Source organism: Montipora foliosa, chromosome 6 (assembly GCF_036669935.1).
Source record: "Montipora foliosa isolate CH-2021 chromosome 6, ASM3666993v2, whole genome shotgun sequence".
Taxonomy (NCBI): Eukaryota; Metazoa; Cnidaria; class Anthozoa; order Scleractinia; family Acroporidae; genus Montipora; species Montipora foliosa.
This window is the reverse complement of record NC_090874.1, coordinates 71,719,363-71,740,450: the sequence shown is the minus strand read 5'-3', so window position 1 is coordinate 71,740,450 and position 21,088 is coordinate 71,719,363. Positions and strand designations below refer to the sequence as shown.

Sequence of the window (21,088 nt, the reverse complement as noted above, 5' to 3'; positions counted from 1 at the left end):
GCCCACTCCACAAATAATCCATGCTGTGATGTGTTCAACATTTGGGGGGAAAAGGTATTCTAGTGTAATTATATGAGCGAACGATTCAATTAAGAATCACTCAAACTTCTCAATTCTGATCGGAATTCGAACATCCATGGAGGCCATCGTGGGAAGTATTACCAATCTGCTCGTGAAAGCTATTCGGCAGATTTTTTTCTAGTGTCTTTCATCAGAATCATCAGTAAATCATACGGCTTCAAGGGTTTGTCTGAATGCAATAAGACGTATTTGGAAAAGCATCCCGCATAATGAAAGCTAGAATTGTGATAATGTTGCTGAATTTGTTTCAATGCACGTTCTGATCTAGAGCACGTCATATGTTGAAACACACTTGTCAAATTACTTCTACAACTATGACACACAAGTAACTACTTAGTTTCCTGTCTGTTCCAATGTAATTGGATCACATATTGAAAGACTGGAGATAACGTTTCTTTGACCAAAAGATCATGCTATCACGTATCTATAATTGGTGTATTCAGCACATTATCCAGGCATGAAAGATAAAATTCTTGAGGGCGACCCAGCTTTCTAATCAAATCAGTGCGATTATCAGAAATCGAGTTGTATGGAAATTTACATTCGTCCAGTTCTTTTCAAAGGGTCTTTCCAAAGACTGAGACGAACTCCCAGAGCTCAAATCCGTTTTTATTGGGAGTTGTGAGATTATTTAAACCCTTCAGATCCAAAAATTAAAAAAAAGAGAGAATAGAAACGCTCTTAACGAAAACGAAACATCGCCAGGTCACATTCCGTTTATTCTTGTTTGTATCTGCAATAAACATATTCGTTACCTATTAAAGTTCAGTAATTAGCCACTCTATCTGTAAAGATATATACCCTTCTCTGTCACAGACAGACTTTTAGTCACCATCTTCATCATCATCATCTTCGTCGTCATTAATGTATTAAAGGAAAGATTATAATTGAACTTGGTTTTGGGTTTAACCAGAGTTACTTTAATCAGCCATTTCAACTACACGAATCTCCATCTATTCCGACTCGACAGTATAACTGATCAGGCATGTCAGATGCATGACTGAAATAAACAAGGTAGTATTATAAGAATTCTCTTACTGTTATTTCATCTCTGATGAATTTAAGAAACTGTTCAGATGTCGGTCTCTGGGCCTCCGTCTCCGCTTTCTAACTTCTCTACAATTAGCGTCGTGTTCAACTTCTCAGAACCACTCTTTTTTCTCTTTGGGGCATATCTTCTCAGTACTCTTTTCAAGATCCGTCTGAAATCTGGCTTGAAAAAGCAGTAAATGATAGGATTGACCATAGAGCCCAGTGCAATAGTTACTAGAGAAAGTTCCCTCAGCCAAGAGGGTGACAGCTGGTCCAGTAAGACTGTATCCAACTTGCCAACCGCAGCTAAAACGCTGGTCAGATAAATGACTGGCATCCAACTTAAGATAAAAGAAACAGCGATGACAGAAAACATCTTAGCGACTTTTGCTTCGGAAGCAGTATCATTTTTTCTCCCTGTTCTCTTCTCATCTTTATGCCAGCTTATACTGCTTTCTCTTCTTAACCGGTTGACGATGGTCCTGGCTCGGTGAAAAATCCGGCAGTAGGCGACGAACACAAAGACGTAAGGCACAATTACGCATAATAATTGAAGCAAAGAAAGGTATATAGTGTATGCCAGTTTATTCTGCGGTGGGTTGAAACTCAACGGTATGATGGCTATTGCAATCGGTATAGCCCAAGACGACACTATAAGTTTAATAAAGTGCCTCTGCATAACAGCAAGGTAATCAAATGGTCTTTTAATCGCCAGATACCTGTCTAGAGTAACAGCAACCACATTTGCAACTCCCGTGAGCATTATTATACACACAATGTATCCACTAACTTCCTCGAATTCTGGAACGGTTATTTGCAATGGTAACAGAACCGCACCTGTAAGGATATCGGACACAGCAAGTGAAACAACAATCCCGTTTGTGTATGATCGGAGGCTTCTGTACATGTAGACTAGCAGGCATACGCAACCATTTGTTACAACTACAGGGACACACATGCATCCTAACGTAATTCTAAAATCTGCCGGTAGCATCCTTACGTTTCGATCCACAACTATGCTCAACTTTTCGTAGAATTCTGGCTATATATACTCGTCACCTCAATACACTTCAAAAACGGAACAAACTAGTTAGTAAATGTGCGCTCCTCCATTCGGGAAAGCTTTCCTGCTGGAATAGGTATTAAACCTCATTCCCTTCGTGAATCATCTAAATACTGCTCATTCCGTGAGTTGGCGTGATATAAAAAAACGCTTCGGAAGATAAGACCGCGGTATTAATTATAGCTAATTTGACAAGCTATGGGAAAGTGATGAATGATCCGGAAAGATTTTCGCCCCAAGAGTGTTTCCTAGCTAAATCCGGCTTTCAAGTAGTCGTTGCTCGTCTGATCCCCGTGCTCCAGTACAAATAAAATCACACTTCTGGAATTGGCGTCCTGGTGAATTTTACAACATTGAAAATCCCTTGACGAGTAACTCTAGTTTATAAAAATGTATAGGTTTGTGCGTCGTTCTTGGTGAACAAACAAACAAACAAACACTTATCCTACAAAGCGAACTTTGTTTTGCATTGCCGCACTGGATTATCTCGTTCAATTTTCCAACTGGGAAGGTCAAGTCCCATGGGCAATCAGAAAATTTCATATCTACCTAATGAAGATGAAGGCAATGGTTGTTTATTGTACTTTAAACGAAGTTAATCGTCACCATGTATCTATAATTATACTAATGTCTTGCTTCCTACTGGATGCAGATCCAAAGTCAATGATCACAATACAGACCATTTCTACAGAAGACAACCGTGACTGGGGTGAAACGGACAAACAGTTATGTAACAAATATGTTTGGTTCTCAATTGTTCATTGTAAATACATCTTGTCCTGAGTATTATAGCAATTAGAAAAGCTTAATCCACTTGCCATTTGCCCAATGCTCAGAAATGTGATAGCTTCACGTTAATTCAGCCGCCTACGACAACTCGGTCGATGATGAATGAGGGGAAATCTGATGGTTTAGTGCCGACAATATCCAGGTACGCTTTTCCAATGGGCCACTTTAAAAATGATTCGGTTGTACATGTAACGATGCAAAAGTACATTTAATAAAAGAACGAAGAAACAGATCATGCTACGTGACTCGACGAGATGAGAACATGCAGCACGTCTTTAGGGGATTGTAATTTTTTTGCCGATAAAAGAGAAAGATAATCTACTGCTAAATAAGTTAAGAAATTATTATTATTATTATTATTATTATTATTATTATTATTATTATTATTATTATTATTAGTAACAGTTATCATCGGATTATAACATTCCGTAACGTTCTTCCCGCTGAGAGGAAGAAAAAAAAAACAATCGCATATTTTATGGCCTCGAGCATAACATTAATAATACCGGAAAATTCCACCCGGCAGAATGTGATTATCAAAGAATATACATCTGGCCCCAGTTGTTCAAAAGGTGGATAACGCTATCCACCGGATAATCACTAGCCATTGGATAGCGCAATTGGTTTCGCTATTAGTTATCCACTGGATAGTGATTTATCCGGCGGAGAGCACTATCCATCGTTTGAACAACTGGGGCCTGGGTAATAATTTTTTGCCGTGGAGCGTGATATTCACGGGTCTCCTTTTCCGTAAATTCCCGGAGAAATAGGGCCGCCATATCTCAATATATAATATTATTATACCAGTTTTCTTCGCTGAGAAAATGCATCTTTTTGTTTTTGCTGTTGTTGTTGTGTTGTTGTAATTAAATAACTTTCACATGTATTAGTATTTCACGATAGACAATATGATGCACAACGTGCTGGTTCACATTAATTACAACTAACAATGAAAGCTGACGACAGTGTCACATTTACACAACCTTAAAAAAGAGGAACATACAGGGTGCCTATCCTACCAGCTAACGTATATCAAAAACTTCTTCCATTGCTCGAAATGCTTCATTAATTTACTCTGTCTAAATGCTATTATTTTCTCTAGTTGATACTGGTACAGTCTTGATATCACTGAATTGGACTCAGAGACACAGAAAAGACTGGTGTATATACACAACTGGAGTTCAACTTACACTTACAAACTTTGTCGCCTTAACAATAAGAAATAAGTGGAATTCCATTTAAAAATGGATATGATCAAGCAAGATTTGTTTTAAGCCCCAGAACGCGATGTCCTTGCGGGAATTATTCAATGATTGTGACATGGTTGTTCATAATCATGCTTTGCCTGATTAAGCATTGCCAGGATCATAAGCAATACGGCTTTCTTGTTGAGGTTGTGTCAGACACCGGGGATGAAGAAACCAGTGTTTGCAATTAAATGGATTTGACCTTAAAATTTCTTTGTCCCTTTTGTTTATGTCATTTGTGTCTTCTTGTATCTTAAGTACCTAACAGAGGTAAAAGTCCTTTGATCAAAATAGAAAACATTAAAACCGACGTTTTCAAATAACCTGATTTATAAATTGCCAAGCTAAAATGTTTCGGCAGCTATGCCGTGCAAACAAAATATCAAATCCCATTTCTTCGAGACATCATGGTGGAGATTTTTTTTTTTAACACAGCCGGATAAGGACCCTGGCTCTTTGCCATTTTATCCCACCCAGTTTTTATCTTGTATCTTTAATCGAGTTTTGAAAATGAATTTACTACTGAGAGTTCATATAGACCACCACTGGGATCACTTCCAATTTGCTGACCTTTACTTGTTTGGGGTACGTGTCAAATTCACTTTGTGATGTTCTCTAAACTGTCCGATTCATGTTTACTATTTGATCAGAGAGGCACATGACGAGGGGCTTAGAGTTTTCCCGAACGGGATATTTTTGAAACCGTGGCGTGTGATTGTGCATTCAGTGGTACTCGATTTTTGCATACGTGTAATTTTTGTTTTTTAAGTCGGTCGCATTTTGTTGTTGTTGTCGTTTTTTGGCAACACTGTCAGGAAGATATAATCAGTACAACGCAGAGGCTTATTCCATGCTAAAAATACAATCTCTTGGATTGACGTCCACTAGTTACCCAAACTTGATATCTCAAGTGATTGGTCATGAGTTGGTTTAAAATAACACTAAGAACTCCCACACCAGACGGGAAATACATCGAAAAACAGTCAAAGCATGTTTTTTTCAGTTTTTGCTTTGCTCAACATGTTTTCACTGTCGAAGCTGATCCACCACTCCACGCCCAAGGTTTCAGTATCGGCCATTGCATGCACTACTTCAGGTGCTATCTGCAAATAATATACGTGCTATCAAACAAACAGACGGAAGTGTTATGATAACTTATCTGAACCTTCCAAATATTTTATCAAAGTTCTTTGTGGAGCTAATTGGCTTTTTAGAACGGCCTTCAATGTAAACAAACTTTGCTTTACTTTGTCTTGCTGGTTGGGTAATGAATTAAAACGTAAAACGTACCCCGGAATATAAATTTAAAAATATTTTTTTTTGGCAACCTACATTTGTCATTTCATGGTAGAAATGATCCTTTCATGCAGTTACTTTTTGATCCACGTGAGATGGCGCTGAGAATTGTATGCAACCCAATATAAAGAAGATAAAGAAATAAGCTAACTGAAAATATTAGGAAGGGAGAAGTGAAGTACATTTTCATGATCTAACAACATAATCAGCTTTCTTTTCTGAGCTGCTTAACTCCTTAAAGGCTTATCGTAAAAGTTGTGGCCGTTTGAACTTGCTTAAAATTGACAGTGTCCTCATACGATAAACGTTATCTGTAACCATTATGAGGGTGCGCTCAATCTCTCTTATAACTGGGCTCGATTATCAGCCACTGGGGACTTTAAAGCCTGGCGCCCACTTGTGCGATTTGCGATGAGCACAAGCATAAACATAAGCAGGCATAAGCATAAACACAGGTATAAGCACAAGAAAAGGAAATTTCTCCTTCCCTTGTGCTTGTACTTATCTCACGCTTGTGCCTAATTCTAATCACAAATGAAGACCGGCGGCACGAGTTAAGCATAAGCACCAGCATAACGATTTGTGTGCAATCTTATATCTTACTAGATCTCCGACGTTACTAAGCTTGCGTATGCCCAATTTTCCTCGGCTTGTTTCACCGTGTGAACGTTGCTAAAATCATCAATCCTTGTGCTTACGCTTGTGCTTATCACACAAGTGGCAACGGGGCTTACGATCTACGACGCGGTCGTCAAAGAGAAAGCCGAAAAACAACAATATAATGGGTTAAAAGAGGAAAAATAATCGTGCTGCACGTGCATCACGCATTTTAGCGCGTATTTTTGCGACACTCTCCACGACGACCTGAAATCACCAAATTTGAGGTTTTGAGTTTAGAAATGTGAATCTTTCATTCTCTGTTCTACTCTGAAACCGCTCGAACCGTTTATGTTTAGCTAGGATTACTTCGTCCATATTGCAAAACGTGAACAACATGGAATAATCGCGAAAGACTTACGATATTGCAGGGTTCTATTTTGAGGTGACCTTTTCGTCGACGTCGCCTTCGTCATTCCGTTTAAGTCCCTACTATAAGTTGGGAAAGGCACCTTCACCCCTCTCTCGTGGAAGAAAGAAAACTAAACTCGAGAGAGTGGCGGAAATCGCGCCTTTCTTATCACTGAATAAAGGTGTGAATCATTTGCCTTGCAACACTCAGAAAAAAGCAAAAAGCACCCTGCCACCAGAGCCTTTCTACTCGACGAGAAAGAAAGGTCTCTGCAGAAATGGGTATCAAGTCTTCATTGAGTACGCGCAAACCGTTGCTTGTAGACAGTTTCAAACCCAAGGCCAAGTCTCGATCGCACTCCAAAACGCCATATTGAAGGCTCGATTTTGACCTTCGTCTTGCCAAAAATATGATGCGCGCGCTGTCTAAACTGGTTTGACCGGAGTGAGGGGATGATGTTCCCGGTTTTGTCGCTGTCCTCTGCGAGCTCGAGTACGTTCTTTCCAGCAGAAGTGGCCGGCTTGGCGTAATGTCTCTGAAAAGGCTTGCGGTGTATGAGGCCACCTATTCAAAAAACCGCCACAAGTCAACAGGACTTTGCCGAGTGCTGGGACAAAAACTTGACACGATTTGTCCAGAGCCTCGCTTGCTCGCCCTCTGGAGAGTTTTAGAGAGGCACTACAGTAAAAACCCGCAAGTAAGAACCTAAAAATTAAGAACCTGTTAGCCTAAAATTTGCCATTTATATCCCCTATAAACAAGAACCTATTAAGCCTAAGAAAATTAAAATAGGTTCTTATTTTCTAAAATCACATAGTACATTACAAGTACTCTGAAATTATTTACTGTAATCATAATCAAAGAAAAACCATATTGCCATTGCTGTAAAACATGATTTTCTTAAGAAAAATGAGTGCAAAATATGTTGTTACAAAGCATACTAAGCAAGTGTAGATCCACACTACTGTATGGTAAATGCAGTGAAGCTAGTAATAATTATAAATAGCAACAATAATAAAAAAATGTATTGAAATATTTGATGCCGAAGTTCCAGGTTAAAAAGAAGGATATGTTGATATATTATATTCAGTTATGCAGGTGTGTTTTTCTCCAAGAATAAGAACCAGTTTTAAGAACCTAAATAGCCTAAAATTCTGTTAAGTACCATTTCTATAACAACCTGTTTAGGCTAACTCCTAAAAATGTAGGTTCTTACTTGCGGGTTTTTTTCTGTACTACCAGGGTGACAGAAAAGCGCCCCAAATGAATCTGTTAACGTTCAGTAATTTAACGAAGCACAGGTCTCGGCATCATTTTTTTTTTTCGGATAATAAAGTTTTACAGTTATTGTAGTTGCCGCTTTAATTGTATAGTCTGCGTGGGAGACGTATTTCCGTTGTTATGTTTTCTCTCCACCGAAATGTAAGTCAATTTTAGTGTCTCTTCGGTTGAGCCGAAACGATAATTAACCGGCGGAAGTACGTCTAAAAAGTACGTCTACCACGCATACTACTTTTTAAATTGATACACTTGCGGACGTTTCATGCAGTTGTGTTAAAGATGCCGCCCTCACGGTTCACAATTAACGTTGGCCCTCTTTTGTGCAACTTATTCCAAAACGACCTCATTTATAACATCGGCGATAGCATTTTTCCAATGTACACGGATGGTTATCAAGTGCCTGATGCTGTTCGCTAAAGAATTGAAAAACTTTGGAAACAGCTCTGACAGGCGAGGGCATAGATATTTTGAATTGCTGAAATCAAATATGAATAATTACGGATAATTAGCTTATGGCAAAAATTTGAGCAAAAAAATTGAACAACCACATACGAAGTGACCCCCAAATGAAACCATATTTGAGAGTCGTATTAGATGAACACTTAATTAAAATTCAGTAGTAAACTATGTACACTTCACTTAGCTACGAGGGTATCAAGAAAAGAAGGCCCTCTCGTGCGACTGAGAAATGTGATTCCCATTGTAAATATTTGGCAAAATTAACAATTAATAAGTGTTTTCTTATGCTTCATTTAGCTTATTTCCAGACAGTGTGGCACCTTTCTAGGGCATCCGGTATTAAGAAGATTGAGTGTATTATAATAGCCGTAAGTAAGAGCAACAACGAAGTTCGATACCTGACCCTGTCAAAATGCCTCTTGCTTACAAGATACTAATCAAAAGAGTATTCCAAAAGTGGGAGGCAGTGTGGCCCAGTGATTCGCGAGGTAGCATTGAGCTTCGGAGATCATCCTGCGTTCAAAGTCCGTTCTGATCAGTGACTGATCACGCTAGTCTTTGCTACCCTAACCTCCGGGCAGTTGGAATTCGTAACAGTTGTCTTCTGTTGTTCGGTTTGATTGGCTCTGAAAAGCCCTTTAGAGGAGCGGTCAACTATGACATGTATTGCAGGGGCTACATCACATTCAGTAGATTATAATGAAACTCAGCTACTCATTGGTCGACATTGTATTTCATACATTGGTGCAGTAATATGATCCAAGCTAAATAGCAGGATCAAGAATTCAGAATCAAAACAGACTACTCCATTGAATATTTAATTTCAATTGATAATTTCGCGCTATACCCAAAAGGTCTTTTTGCGAGAGCACCCGGTTTTTTCGGCTCTAGTTTCACCCGCCGAGAAAAACCGTCTACGAAACCGAGCCGAGATAAAAATTCCGTGACGTCTGCTGTTAACGACCAACCACGCTTCACCTTGCATATTCGAAGAAGTAACGCGCGAGCTTTTTGCAAGGATCTCGAGCAAACGCGTTGGGAAATATGGCGTGATGTAGGAAAGTATGCGAAGTTTTCGGATTTGAAAGACTCAACAAGCATCAAGAGGAAGCCTTGTGATTTGTTGTTGAATCCAAAAGCGATGTTTTCGAGAATCTTCCAACTGGTTTCGGAAAGTCTGTAGTATTTCAGGCTTTGCCCAGGGATGGATCTGAGAGAGAGAGACTTTATTTTAGAGAGAGACTTCATTTTACGAGGGTAACACGTGACAGTAACTAACATTACTGATAAACTTGTGGCCCTCTAAGGGGAGGGTGCAGGGAGTGCGCACTCCCCCCCCCCCCCACCCCTGTGATGACCTGCGGCTTTCTAATACAACTGGTTAGCTACGCCATTCCTTAGTGGTGCACCCCCTCCTAACAAAATCCTGGATCCTGCTTATTGTGTATTCTTATGTGGAACCAACTCGTGAAGAGAACATTATCATCGTTGTATCGCCGCTGGTTAACCTGATGAAAGACCAAGTCACCCTTGGAATAAGTGCAGCATCACTTAGTGATAGAATGAGATCAGTCGAAAAAGGAAGTTAACATCGGCAATTTTCTAAGGCACGTGTTGCTTGTGATTGTTATTAAAATTATGCATGTTTGCACGTTGGCGTCTAATGTTTAAATCCTATCCGCCAGTGATACTTCTTTACTTTTTAAAGGACCCTACTCAGCCATGCCCATGTTTTTGTTGACATAGGGGAGTTTTGGTCTTGTATTACTCTTGGGACTTGCCCAAACCGAAAATAATCGTGAGAAAATGCGAGATATTTTTATCGTCTCCCCTATATTTATTCGATAACCAAGCAGTTGGCAATGAAAACAAGGCGAGACAGTTTAATATACTTTAATTCGTTGCTTTGTAAATAATGATAAACAGTACTGAGTCTCAGTACAAGTAAACTAAAAATGGTTTCATTTGTCGCGCACGCAATGCGTGCACACTTGGAGTATCACAGGTAGCCTAAGCCTTATTTTGAATCGTAAATATTTTTTTGAATTTTGAGAAAAACCGTTTTCCACATACAAATCCTTATATTTCTACTCTTGCATAATAAAGTGCAGTACAGATACACATACATCGAGCTTGGGCTACCTGTGAAATGCTCAAAATTCTACATTCCTATAATTTCTTCGTTTTTAAGTTTATTAAATTGAAAAACGAGTCTTGAATCCAACAAAAATTTCTCCTTCTGTAAGTTAAACACAAGCTGAACTCTCACGGTCAGCGCTGTCAGCTCGAACGGTAACCCAGAATCATCGATCCGACAGTAAATTCCCTGCTCGTGATTCCTTTCAAAGTAGTCCAATAAATTATTTCTCCACTCTTCAGAAATAATAATACATTACAATGATTATTCTAGCTGTTAAACGTTCTCTGGTCTTCGAGGAATCATAACTGAATAATTGCGGTACTCCTCGCTGCCACTCCAAGAGAAAATGGTTCAACAACGATTTCCGTTTTCACTCGATAACATGTTGCGAGGAGCAAGTCATGAACTAATAATCATAGAAAATTAAATTCTAATAAACATAGGTTATTTTTTCATGGAAAACAGAACTATGTATAGCCCATTTGATGTCCGATGGAAACAAATTACTTAAAGTAAACATTCACAGAATTATGAGTTTCGGGGACACCGAAAATGGCGACTGAAGTGTTGTGGGCGCGCAATGTAAAGTGGGTGAATAAGGTCCTTTAATTCTCACAGCCCTCTATAGTTACGCTCTACCTTGTATATGATTATATATATATATCTTTGATCGTGTGCGGATGGTATCCTGAGAATCCTGCAATCTGATTGGTTCCGGGAGCGGGCAGTATTTTCCTATCTCCTGACCACTGTCATGGTAACGATCAAGTGGTAACGGTCAAGTGTGAAACTTGATTTTCGTTAAAACACTGCTCAATACATAGAAGTAATCTGTTTCCCACGAGTTCTCGGTAAACGTTTCCAAATACAAGGCCTTAGAAATAGAGATTTCCCGAATACCTGGTGGCAGATGAAGACAATGGTAATTCAAACTGTAGTAAGTGCCCTTGGGGTTACAAAAAAAGGTATTGAAAAACAATTCTGCGAAATCCCAGGCAACAGCAACCTACAGGAAATCTAGCAGTCGGCACGTCTGGGAACAGCAAATATTCCGAGAAGGGTCCTTTCTCGATAAATCGAACGAACGCTCCTCTCAATCTAGTGCCTTAGGACCATGGTTTGGGCGCACTCTTCGAAGGCAAAAAGTGGAAAAATGAACAATGATGATAATAATAATAAATGATAATGAAAGTGCGGGTTATAGACGAAAGATGCGGACAATTTATATTAAGCATGCAATTGTCACTTTATAGACACCTGGCCCGGGTTGCTCGAAGCATGGTTAGCCCTAACCAGCGTTAAATGCCATGGAAACCTGTTAAGCGTTTGATACTTCGTAAAGAATGGTTAGAGCTACAACAAGTTGCAAAATTGTTGAGACACTTTCATTAAAAAACACCTTTTCTAGCTTCCAATGCCCGCCGTATCTAGAATTTAAACCTTTCCTACTTCTTCTCCCCTCTCCCCCTTTCAATGTTGACTGCTTAAGTTCCCAACATTTTTTTGTCTTGCTAGCATCACTGATAAGGGGGGGGAGGGGGGCTGCAGTGTGAGAGATAATAGGGAAATTAATAACGCCCCAAGAAGGTGAAGTGTCTCCACTATTTTTGCAACTTGTTGTAGCCAGGCCTCTAGCAACTGTCCCCTGAAAAACTCAGGCCGCGGCTCTTCAACGGGATTGGAACCCATGACCTCTGCGATGCCGATGCAATGTTCTATCTTTCGTCTATAACATGCACTTTAAAATATAGGCATTTCTTTCAGGCATCAGTCTTTTCACGGGAACACATGAGCCTACAAATTGACCTGGGGCCTGTCTTGAGGGAGCCCCGAAACTTTTCGGGCCCTCTTCGGGTATCACAATTCTCTCTATATCTTGAGAACAGAGAGCTTTTTTAAGTAAACGAAGTCCATTATTACGGATTTGCCTTTTGTTATGATCTTATAAAGATGTTAAATGATCATCTTATCAAAACAACCGTGGCCCGAAAAGTTAATATCGGTACTTTCGAGAAACGGGCGGCTGCTCCCAACTGATTGGTTTCATCGCTCAGTTGGTAGAGCATTAACAACAAAGGCTAAACATAATTTCTAATCATCCAGTTTTGTAGTAAAATGTTAAAGAATTTAATCTTTTACTGGAAATAGTGTATTGAAACATAAACCGTTTCGGCCTTCTCTCAACCGCTAAGGGGGGCTCCGTTTCAGTTTGTCCGACACATGGGACCGGGTGTTGAGGCGCTTTTCTAGTCGCCTGTCACGTGATGTGTCCAGGTCATGTGACCTCCAGCATTAGCTGATGAAGGGCCGAAACGTTCTATGTTTCAATACACTATTTCCAGTAAAAGATTTAATTCTTTAACAAGAACAAAGGCCATTTGAAAGACCTGGAAGAGGATACACTCAATTTCTCTTTTATTATTTCTCGTATTTATAACGAATGCGCATCTGGGCATAGTCATGCTAAGATGCGCACTAGAAATGAATAAATAATAATAATAATAATAATAATAATAATAATAATAATTATTATTATTATTATTATTATTATTATTTAATTATTATTATTATTATTATTACTACTATTATTATTATTCCCCAGAAATCGGCAGTGTTTGCTTTGGCAAAGATACTAAGAAAAGTGCTGGAGACGGTGAAAAAAGCAGGATGTTGATTCATGTGGTTCCCTTTGGCAACATTTTAGTTTTCACCAATGTATTACCGGCGGTAGCATCTTGAACTGTGTTTCTTTTTCTTCTAATAATAATTATCATCATCATCATTATAATGTTTGGCGCTTCTGTGGTAACATTAACATGTTTTGGTTGGTTTAGGTAGTGCAACAGCAATCGCATTACCGATTAAAGCAAGAATTTCCTGATACAGTTAAGTCCGTTTTTCCCGGCCAAGTTTTATGTTTGACCTTGGATGCCCTGTTGACCATGTTTTACCCTTGGAATGCATAATCTCGGGATTTTGAGGTAGGAAGGGCGTAGTCCATCAGTTGCAGCACTGATTATTCATGCAAACCCTGGCTATGATCACGAAATGGATTTTGCCATTTGCAGTCCCCGATTCAATAGTCTAACTGGTTTCCCACTTCCAGTAAAGTTCCAGTCGAGGATTTTTTAAGCTGCAATTAAGTTGACTCGCCAAACCAAACTCGAACTGTCCATGTGTTATAAATAACAAGACAAAAATACCCCGTTCGTTCCTTGGACCAAAACATTTTGTTCGGATTCAGTCCCTTTTTTTAAAAACAAGAATGTGTTAAATTTGATTTGCGTCAATTTGTTGAATTTAGTTACCCTTCTCGCAGAGTAGATTATTCTTCCCGCTCGCAGGGTAGATTTCAGTTTACGGTGTCCCCAATTAGTACTTCAGCGCTAGAAGACTAGACACTTAAATAAAATTCCTTTCCTTTCTTTCTTTCTTTCTTTCTTTCGAAAATCAACAAAGATCAGACATTTTCTATTAAAAACCCCACATGACGAACAACAGACCAGTCGAACCGGTAAAAGGATGACTGTCAGAAAGCGCCCCACCAAGGATGTTAGGATCTTACTTTCAACACCTTTGTTTTTCAGTATTAGAACTTTGTTATTTTATGGAAATTATTTTTCCAAATCCCATACATAGGGCTACTTACATTTTTATTTATCGCTCGCTCTCTCCGAAATCCATTGTTGACTTTTGAACGAAATGCAAAAGTGATTTTTTTTTTTGGAGCATATCAAGACAAACCTTTCGCTTCGTAAGCAAGTCTAATTGTGAAGGCTCTACGTGTCTGCCATAGCGTGGTCTCCTAGCTTGATCAGTTCCAAAAGCACCCTCTTCTGAGTGACTGAGTTTTCGATTCCTAATACTCCCACTCCACAGTTTTGGACCAACTTCGTTCCCAGGGTTCTCTCTTACTCCTCCCCTCTTTCTCTCTCGCTCCAGGGGACGAGTAGGAGAGAACCCTGGGAACGAGGTTGAGTTTCGACACAAGACTGAAAAATCTTGATGGATTACTTCCACTATAGCTTTCATTGTGTTATGGCCTTTATTTCAACCTTGACATCACTCGCTGGGCAGCAGGAGCTGAGGTTGCTTTCCGAATAAATATCTCCGTGCAATCCTTGTGGAAGCATAACCTTTAAACGACAGCGGTAAGCCACAGTTTTTTCGAATTCATTCCTCTCAATTGAAAGACAAATAAATAAGGACGTCTTTCAGGGTTATGGCTAGGAACTCGCAGATCCAGATAGTGAATACATATTTTTACTCAGTGGCATAAGACCCAGATATGGCAAATACGTCTGACAGCTGTTTCATCGTAGTGCAATTTGGTCGAGGCAGTTACCGATTGTTAGACTGATTTTTTGCCACTCTTTTTTAAAGAGTGTTTCTCTTGAAACACTACTTTCTTTCCTTTGTTAGAGGCTTAATACTTTAGTTTTTTGTCAAATTAAAGGTTTCAGGAGGTTAAAGATTGCAATCACGCAGACAGGCTAAAGCTGGAATAAAAAGGTTTGCCTTTCATCGCTGCCTGTTATTGAGTACTAGTTTTGCGACAGTTTTAGCAAGATCTTCCATTTGTTGTTGGTGAACGTCCGTTTGACAAGACGCCGAGACATCAGTAGTCTTTTAAAACTTCCTTGACCTTCTCAATAGTGGTTATAGTAGCCAGTGTGACATCCTCTGGGAGGTAATCATGATTCCTTAGAGCGACATTTGACGAAACTCGGAAAATCAATTTTAAAGTCTAAAGCGACCCGTTTCTTAATAGATAACCTAATACTGCATAGTTATACGAAAACTCTACAGTTTTATATGACGTTAACTTAAAACATTGCCCTCTTTGTAACTGATTACTTGCCTACCTCAGAGTCCTGGGAGAGTGCCAAACAATCCTGGTAGACACTTATAAATCGCTTGATTCGGCGGGACTACTACTTTGTAGCACATTCAACTCGCAGAACACAGAGTTGACCTCCTCCTCCTCCTCCTCCTCGTTGTAAGAGGCACATTGTAAGCACCAGTCATAATTTTAACGTTTATTTTCTCTTCTCTATGATTCAGCTCGCCGCACTTGGAAAGTGATTTACAATTTTCTTTTAGCGTTTTTCAAGCAAGAGTCAAAAAATAACTCTCGTTAGGTTTGTACGTGCCACATAATTCACCTTGCATTTGAATGCCAAAAACAAACTACATATACACGTGCATTTACTTGGAGAACCGATAAGTTCACTAAATTCTGTGCACGCCCTCATTGATATTAGTATGGTAACTGGCTTTCGCGTTTGTACTGAATATCAGTGATTATTAGTAGAATACAAAGTCGAAATTTTTGTTTCCAACTGATCGCCTTCCTGATCTAGTTGAAACTTGCGGAGTGTCATCCTCTGGTTGAATCTCATCGTATTTTGCTGCTTCTTCCTCCGTAGCCTCAGTAAGGGTCCTAGTGTCAATACTGTCGAGGGACTCCACCAGACGACACTAGTAAACATCATCGTCAAAAAACAATTGTATCGTCTTCTTTCTTATAGTTTGCAACTGAGCTCAAAATACTGGTTGTCTTAAGTTGACCAGTTACAGTTGTTTCGACAAATTGAAAGGGCAATAGAGGATCTTGTGCAAAATAAGTAGCCTTCACTGCAGGGTTCTCAACAGCATACATTTTCTCATCGAGTCTGTCCAAATATAAAGGTGATGGCTGTATTGGAGGCTAACTACCCTTCCCCACACAAACAATGGTACCTTCACAAATTAAGACCTCTGGCGAGATGGATTGGTCAGGAGAAATCTCTTCTTCCGTCTGTGCAATTCTTGCAAAATCAACTGGCTTTGGATCGCCCGCTTTGGTTTCATAACAGTTCACTGGCAACGTTCCAGCAGAATCCTTAGTGGTCATGCTTCGCACAGTTTGCTGTCGCACACTTTGCCCAAACTCTGCCCTCCACGTTCTCATTTGATCCAGCTGTTGTCTTGTTACTAAGGCATTTCTGACAGGCTGTGGCATGGAGGGAAATTGATCAAACGACAAGAAACCAACTTGTTTGGTATAGTATGAAGACGGAATAGTGTAGTATGTAAAGCTGCATTTCGTATGCGCTTGAGATATTCTCTCATTGCAGAGGAAAAGCGATGGGCGAACTGTACAACCAGTGGCATTTCTAACCTCGTTCCCAGGGTCTCTCGAGCGAGGAGAGACCCTGGTAGGGTCTGGTCACGTGCTTCCGTGACAATTGAAAACAATAGGGAGGGGTTCTCTCTAAACAAGGAATTTGTCGATGTTTTACATAGTATTTATTTTAAAAGTTAAACAAGTTATTTGTTATCTACCTCATAATTGTTATATTTATATTTATATTTCTTCTTCTTCCTTCGTGGCCTTCTTGAACAGACTTTTACAATGTAAAACGTCTTTGACTGAACCGCACAATCTACAGCAACTTATGACAGACGATGTATATGTTTTCTTCGGCGTTTGCAAACTATTATCGCCAAACATAGCCGCAGAAGAACATATGTTCACATACCGCAGCACGTGAAACTTGGTTTGCTTTGGTGACAACATATTCCGCATTCCCGTAGTCTCAGTATAGACAAAATTCTTACTAAGCCGCCCCTCCCTTCATTGGATAAATTGTCGTCTCCCAGATTCTGGGAGACACGTGACCAGACCCTACCAGGGTCTCTCCTCGCTCGCCCCAGGCGTTAAGATGAGAGACCCTGGGAACGAGGTTGTGGCATTTCGTTTCCCTGTCTCATCTCGGCAAACAGATTCTCAACTACCACGGTTGTCAATGCTTTCAGGTCAAGACTGTCGAGTAAAAGCGGTGAAATTTCTTCAAGTGTAGATGAAAGTCGTTCTAGTGTCTGTATTGTCAATTTGATATCTCGTGCTGTTTGCCCAGAGCACACACCATCTGGACCTTGAAGAATCCTTCTACTTCACAGTTCTCAATGAAATCGCTTTAATACTTCTTTGATTCTGGCGATTCTTTCTCCTTCTGCACGCCGAAAGTGTTCAGGAACTTTTGAAGGTTCTCTAAGAACACCAACAGGCCACTTCGCTTAGTGATCATTCTCAACTTACCAACAGCTGTATCGCAAAAGAATACAGTGTTAAGTTCTGTACACACTGCGCATGCTTCGAATTAAAAATGTACCGTCAGATTTAAATAACGCAATAAATTTGGCGCATTTTGATAAATAATTTGTTGTGGTTTGCGGCGATTGTGGCGTGGCAAAATGACTTCGAAAGTACTCTATCTTGTTCCCTGCCTTCTATTCGCTTGCTGCGTGACGGTGTCTGCGATGGTAAACCGCTTTGAAGATGAAAACAGCGATTCCAACGCGAAGTTCTGCCGGGGTTGTGCTTCGTATACTTACGAAATCAACAGTAATTTCATTTAAATATCTTTATATATTTTGGGGCAGTCGACCACTAAAACGTCCGAAATTGAATAATTTTGCCTTGCATCTTCTATTTATTCTCGCAGCTATTTAATTCATACCATTTCAACTTGAAAGGAGAAAGAAAAAGCCGGGGAATCTGGAATTACTGAAATTATAGAGAAAATTTTAAAGGAATCGGGCATCAAAGGAGTCGGGGTGAATAGCCGAATAATTAATGCCTACAGGAAAAAAATTTGGGTGCTATTAAAGAGCAAAGTTGATTCCATGAGAAAGAAGGGAGGTGCGAGCGTCCGAAGGCTGCTTGAGAAGTGGAAATCAATAACATATTATGCCTTCACAGTGTACTATCAAGAGTTAGACAAAGCTGCCGTACTGCAAGAGAATAGGGCGCTTAGGGGGCAGAAAAGGATCCTTGATGAGAATGCTGTCACTGAAGTGGCAAAAAGGCTCAAAGTGGAGGAAAAACGCCAGCAAACTCTTTCCAAATTAGAAAAGTCTAGCGGTTTTTACAATAAGAGATTTAAGGATTTTGCCAGAAAGGTTGCCAGGATAAACAAAAAAAAATTAAGAGGCCCACAGAAGAATAAGAGCCTCGGCGAATATACACAAAGGCACCAATCTAGAATTAAAACACAACTTAAGGATAAATGTTATTCAACATTCTCTTTTATAGGAGAGTATGATTTTATAGCAAGCAAGGTGGAGATCTTTAATTCTGAAACACAAGAGTATGACACACTTCAGCTCACTGATGAAAATGAACTACCATTCACTGAAAGCAACCCTACAAAACTGAGCAGTGATGACATTGATGATATTTATCTATAGATTTACATAAAAGATAAATATAACATTTCTGACCAAGCTTGGAGAGACTTAGCAATGAAGACCACTGATATGTATGTATGTATGCATACAAGAAAAAAAAAGAATATTGCACAATTAAATGCCAAATGGAAGTTAAAACCCACCCCAGGTGAAGCTTAAAATTAAAGGAGATCTGGGCGAACAGGAAACAGTCAGGGTTAAAATGAGTGGAGATGGAACCAACATTGGAAAGAGACTCAAGGTAGTTAACTTCACTTATACCATCTTTAATGAAAAGGAAAATGCCATGAGTGAAAAAGGGAACTATGTGCTGGCAATTATCAAAACAAAAGAGACATATGACAATCTGAAAGAAAGTCTTTCAGATATTAAAACTGAAATGGCTCAGTTAAATGAAATTGAGGCTGACAATGTTGAGTTCCAGATTGAGTATATCCTAGGGGGAGACTGGAAATTCTTTGCTTGCATTTGTGGTTTAGGTGCTACAAACCAAGATTATGCTTGCATTTGGTACAAATGTCCAAGGGAAGAAAGGTATAATATAACAAAAGACTGGCATTATGGGGCAAGAACATGCGAGGAAATTGCTCACCATTCACAAGCAAAGAAACATAACTGTAAATCAACACCACTCTTTGATTTTATTCCAATGGATCATGTAATCATTGACACTCTACACTAATTCTTGAGGATTTCTGACAATTTGTTTGAGCTCCTCATCAGGGAACTGAAAAGGCAGGATGCTATTGATCAGGTGATTGACAAGGTGAAACCTTTCCCCAGTGGAAAACACATGGCTGGTTATGAACATTTTCTTCAGCAGACAGGAATTTCTTTTGAATGGAGAGTGGAACCAAACACAAAAAAGCTTGAACACAAGGATCTCACCGGACCGGAGAAGCTCCGTGTCATCCAAAACATTAGTTTTCAGGCACTCCTTCCAAATTTTGAACACCACAAGGAATTAAAGAAACTGTGGAATGATTTTGTGGAAATTATTGGGGATCTGAAACTTGACTTCCCTACAGATGAGCCAATTGCAGCCCATACTGCAAAAATATAATCATGGTTTCAACAATTCCTCTCCCTGTATCAAGCAAAAGATGTGACGAAAAATATTTTTCCTGTCTTCCATAGATTCTTCATTGGGAAGAAACATCTTTTCCAATCGAACAAAGGGAAAGTAATCCCTCTCACAGTCATAGTCATGCTACTCATCAAATTCCTCGCTGAATTTTCATCTGTTTCCGCTCCTTATTCACATCTACAATCTCTACTTCATTGAAATTTTTGTCTATCTTTGGTCGTTTTTCCACTTTAATTTAACAACATTCGCAGGGCCAATCTCATAGAAATCGTCCACAAAACGTTTTGGAGAACGCGACATTCGCTTCGGTCAGTCCGCCATGTTGAAGCAAAGCGCAATCGCAGTGACACTTTACTTAATGTAACGATCACCGAAAGCAAATGTCCCATTTTGTGGGCATTGAGTTTGATATGATGCTACATGTAAGCATGGCAGAAATTCCAGAGGCATGGGGTCACTGGTGTCTGACATTTGCAGACTGCAGACTGCAGATTGCAGACTGGCTACAAATAGCGCTGATAAACAGTATTTAAGTCTAAGAACCCTGGATTTCAAATTGCCCTGATAAACAGTATTTAAGTCAGTTAGCTTTCAATTATTGAAAGCTAACCGTTTTAAAATGGGTTCTTAGACTTAAATACTGTTTATCAGCGCTATTTGAAGTAGGTGTTTAGACTTAAATACTGTTTATCAGCGCTATTTGTAGCCAGTCTGCAGTCTGCAAATGTCAGACACCATGGGGTCACAGGGTCTACAGAAACCACACTGATTGCTAGTATTTTGGGCCACAAAGTAAGTGACATTAACTAAAAGTAGAAACAGTGCATCAACGAAAAATTTTCATGATATAATAAATTTACTTATACTTCTAAGCGAGACAAAGAAATACAATTTAAACATAATAACAGAATGTTAATAATTTTTCTTTTAGGCTACTGTAGCTACATGTAATGACTTACAATAACGTTTTGCAAATGTAATGCATGGAAGCTGTTTACGATAATGAAAATCAGCAGCATAATTATCATCTTATAATCTGATGAAGCTTAATGAAGATTCTAGCTAACAAGTCTGGGATGTAGCTAGAATCCTTTATATACTCCACATACGTACTGATTACAGTCCATGTTTATTAATTATAAAGTTACCTGGTACTAGAAGATCTGTAGATTGGTTCCACGTGACATCCTGTTTAGCTTACATTGTAGTCAAGCTGGCAACCATAAGCCATGATTCATAAAGACTTGTTACATTTAGCCAACTTTGTTCGCCATTTTTTAAATTACCCAGGGCCCTCTCGCTCAACTCATTGTGTTGGGAAGTTTTAGGTGGGAAGCTTTAACGTGGCGTACATGACATCAAAACACGT

The 21,088-nt window shown here is 39.4% G+C and overlaps 1 protein-coding gene, 1 long non-coding RNA gene and 1 pseudogene across 4 annotated transcripts; 1 reads left to right on the top strand and 2 right to left on the bottom strand.

Annotated features, from left to right (window-relative positions):
* Positions 1 to 782: 782 nt before the first annotated feature.
* On the bottom strand, positions 783 to 2,322 carry LOC138008339 (adenosine receptor A2a-like). The gene has a single exon (XM_068855654.1). It carries the CDS (start codon positions 2,105 to 2,107, stop codon positions 1,154 to 1,156), a length of 954 nt encoding a protein of 317 aa, XP_068711755.1. The 5' UTR covers positions 2,108 to 2,322; the 3' UTR covers positions 783 to 1,153.
* Positions 2,323 to 3,616: 1,294 nt separating this feature from the next.
* LOC138008341 (uncharacterized) lies at positions 3,617 to 21,009 on the bottom strand. Of its 3 annotated transcripts, none has more exons than XR_011124232.1 (4): positions 20,868 to 21,009; positions 14,047 to 17,487; positions 7,734 to 9,467; positions 3,617 to 7,222 (listed from the first exon to the last, which is right to left on the bottom strand). It is a non-coding gene; the product is annotated as an uncharacterized lncRNA (long non-coding RNA). The 3 variants fall into 3 exon arrangements; XR_011124234.1 differs by having other exon boundaries at positions 14,047 to 16,392; positions 20,868 to 21,007; XR_011124233.1 differs by having other exon boundaries at positions 3,618 to 7,222; positions 8,656 to 9,467; positions 20,868 to 21,008.
* LOC138008947 (uncharacterized) lies at positions 17,570 to 19,917 on the top strand (annotated as a pseudogene).
* Positions 21,010 to 21,088: the final 79 nt, after the last annotated feature.

Bases quoted from the DNA above. Each gene is read 5' to 3' on its own strand.
- LOC138008339 (XM_068855654.1), bottom strand. From the start codon at position 2,107: ATGCTACCGGCAGATTTTAGAATTACGTTAGGATGCATGTGTGTCCCT.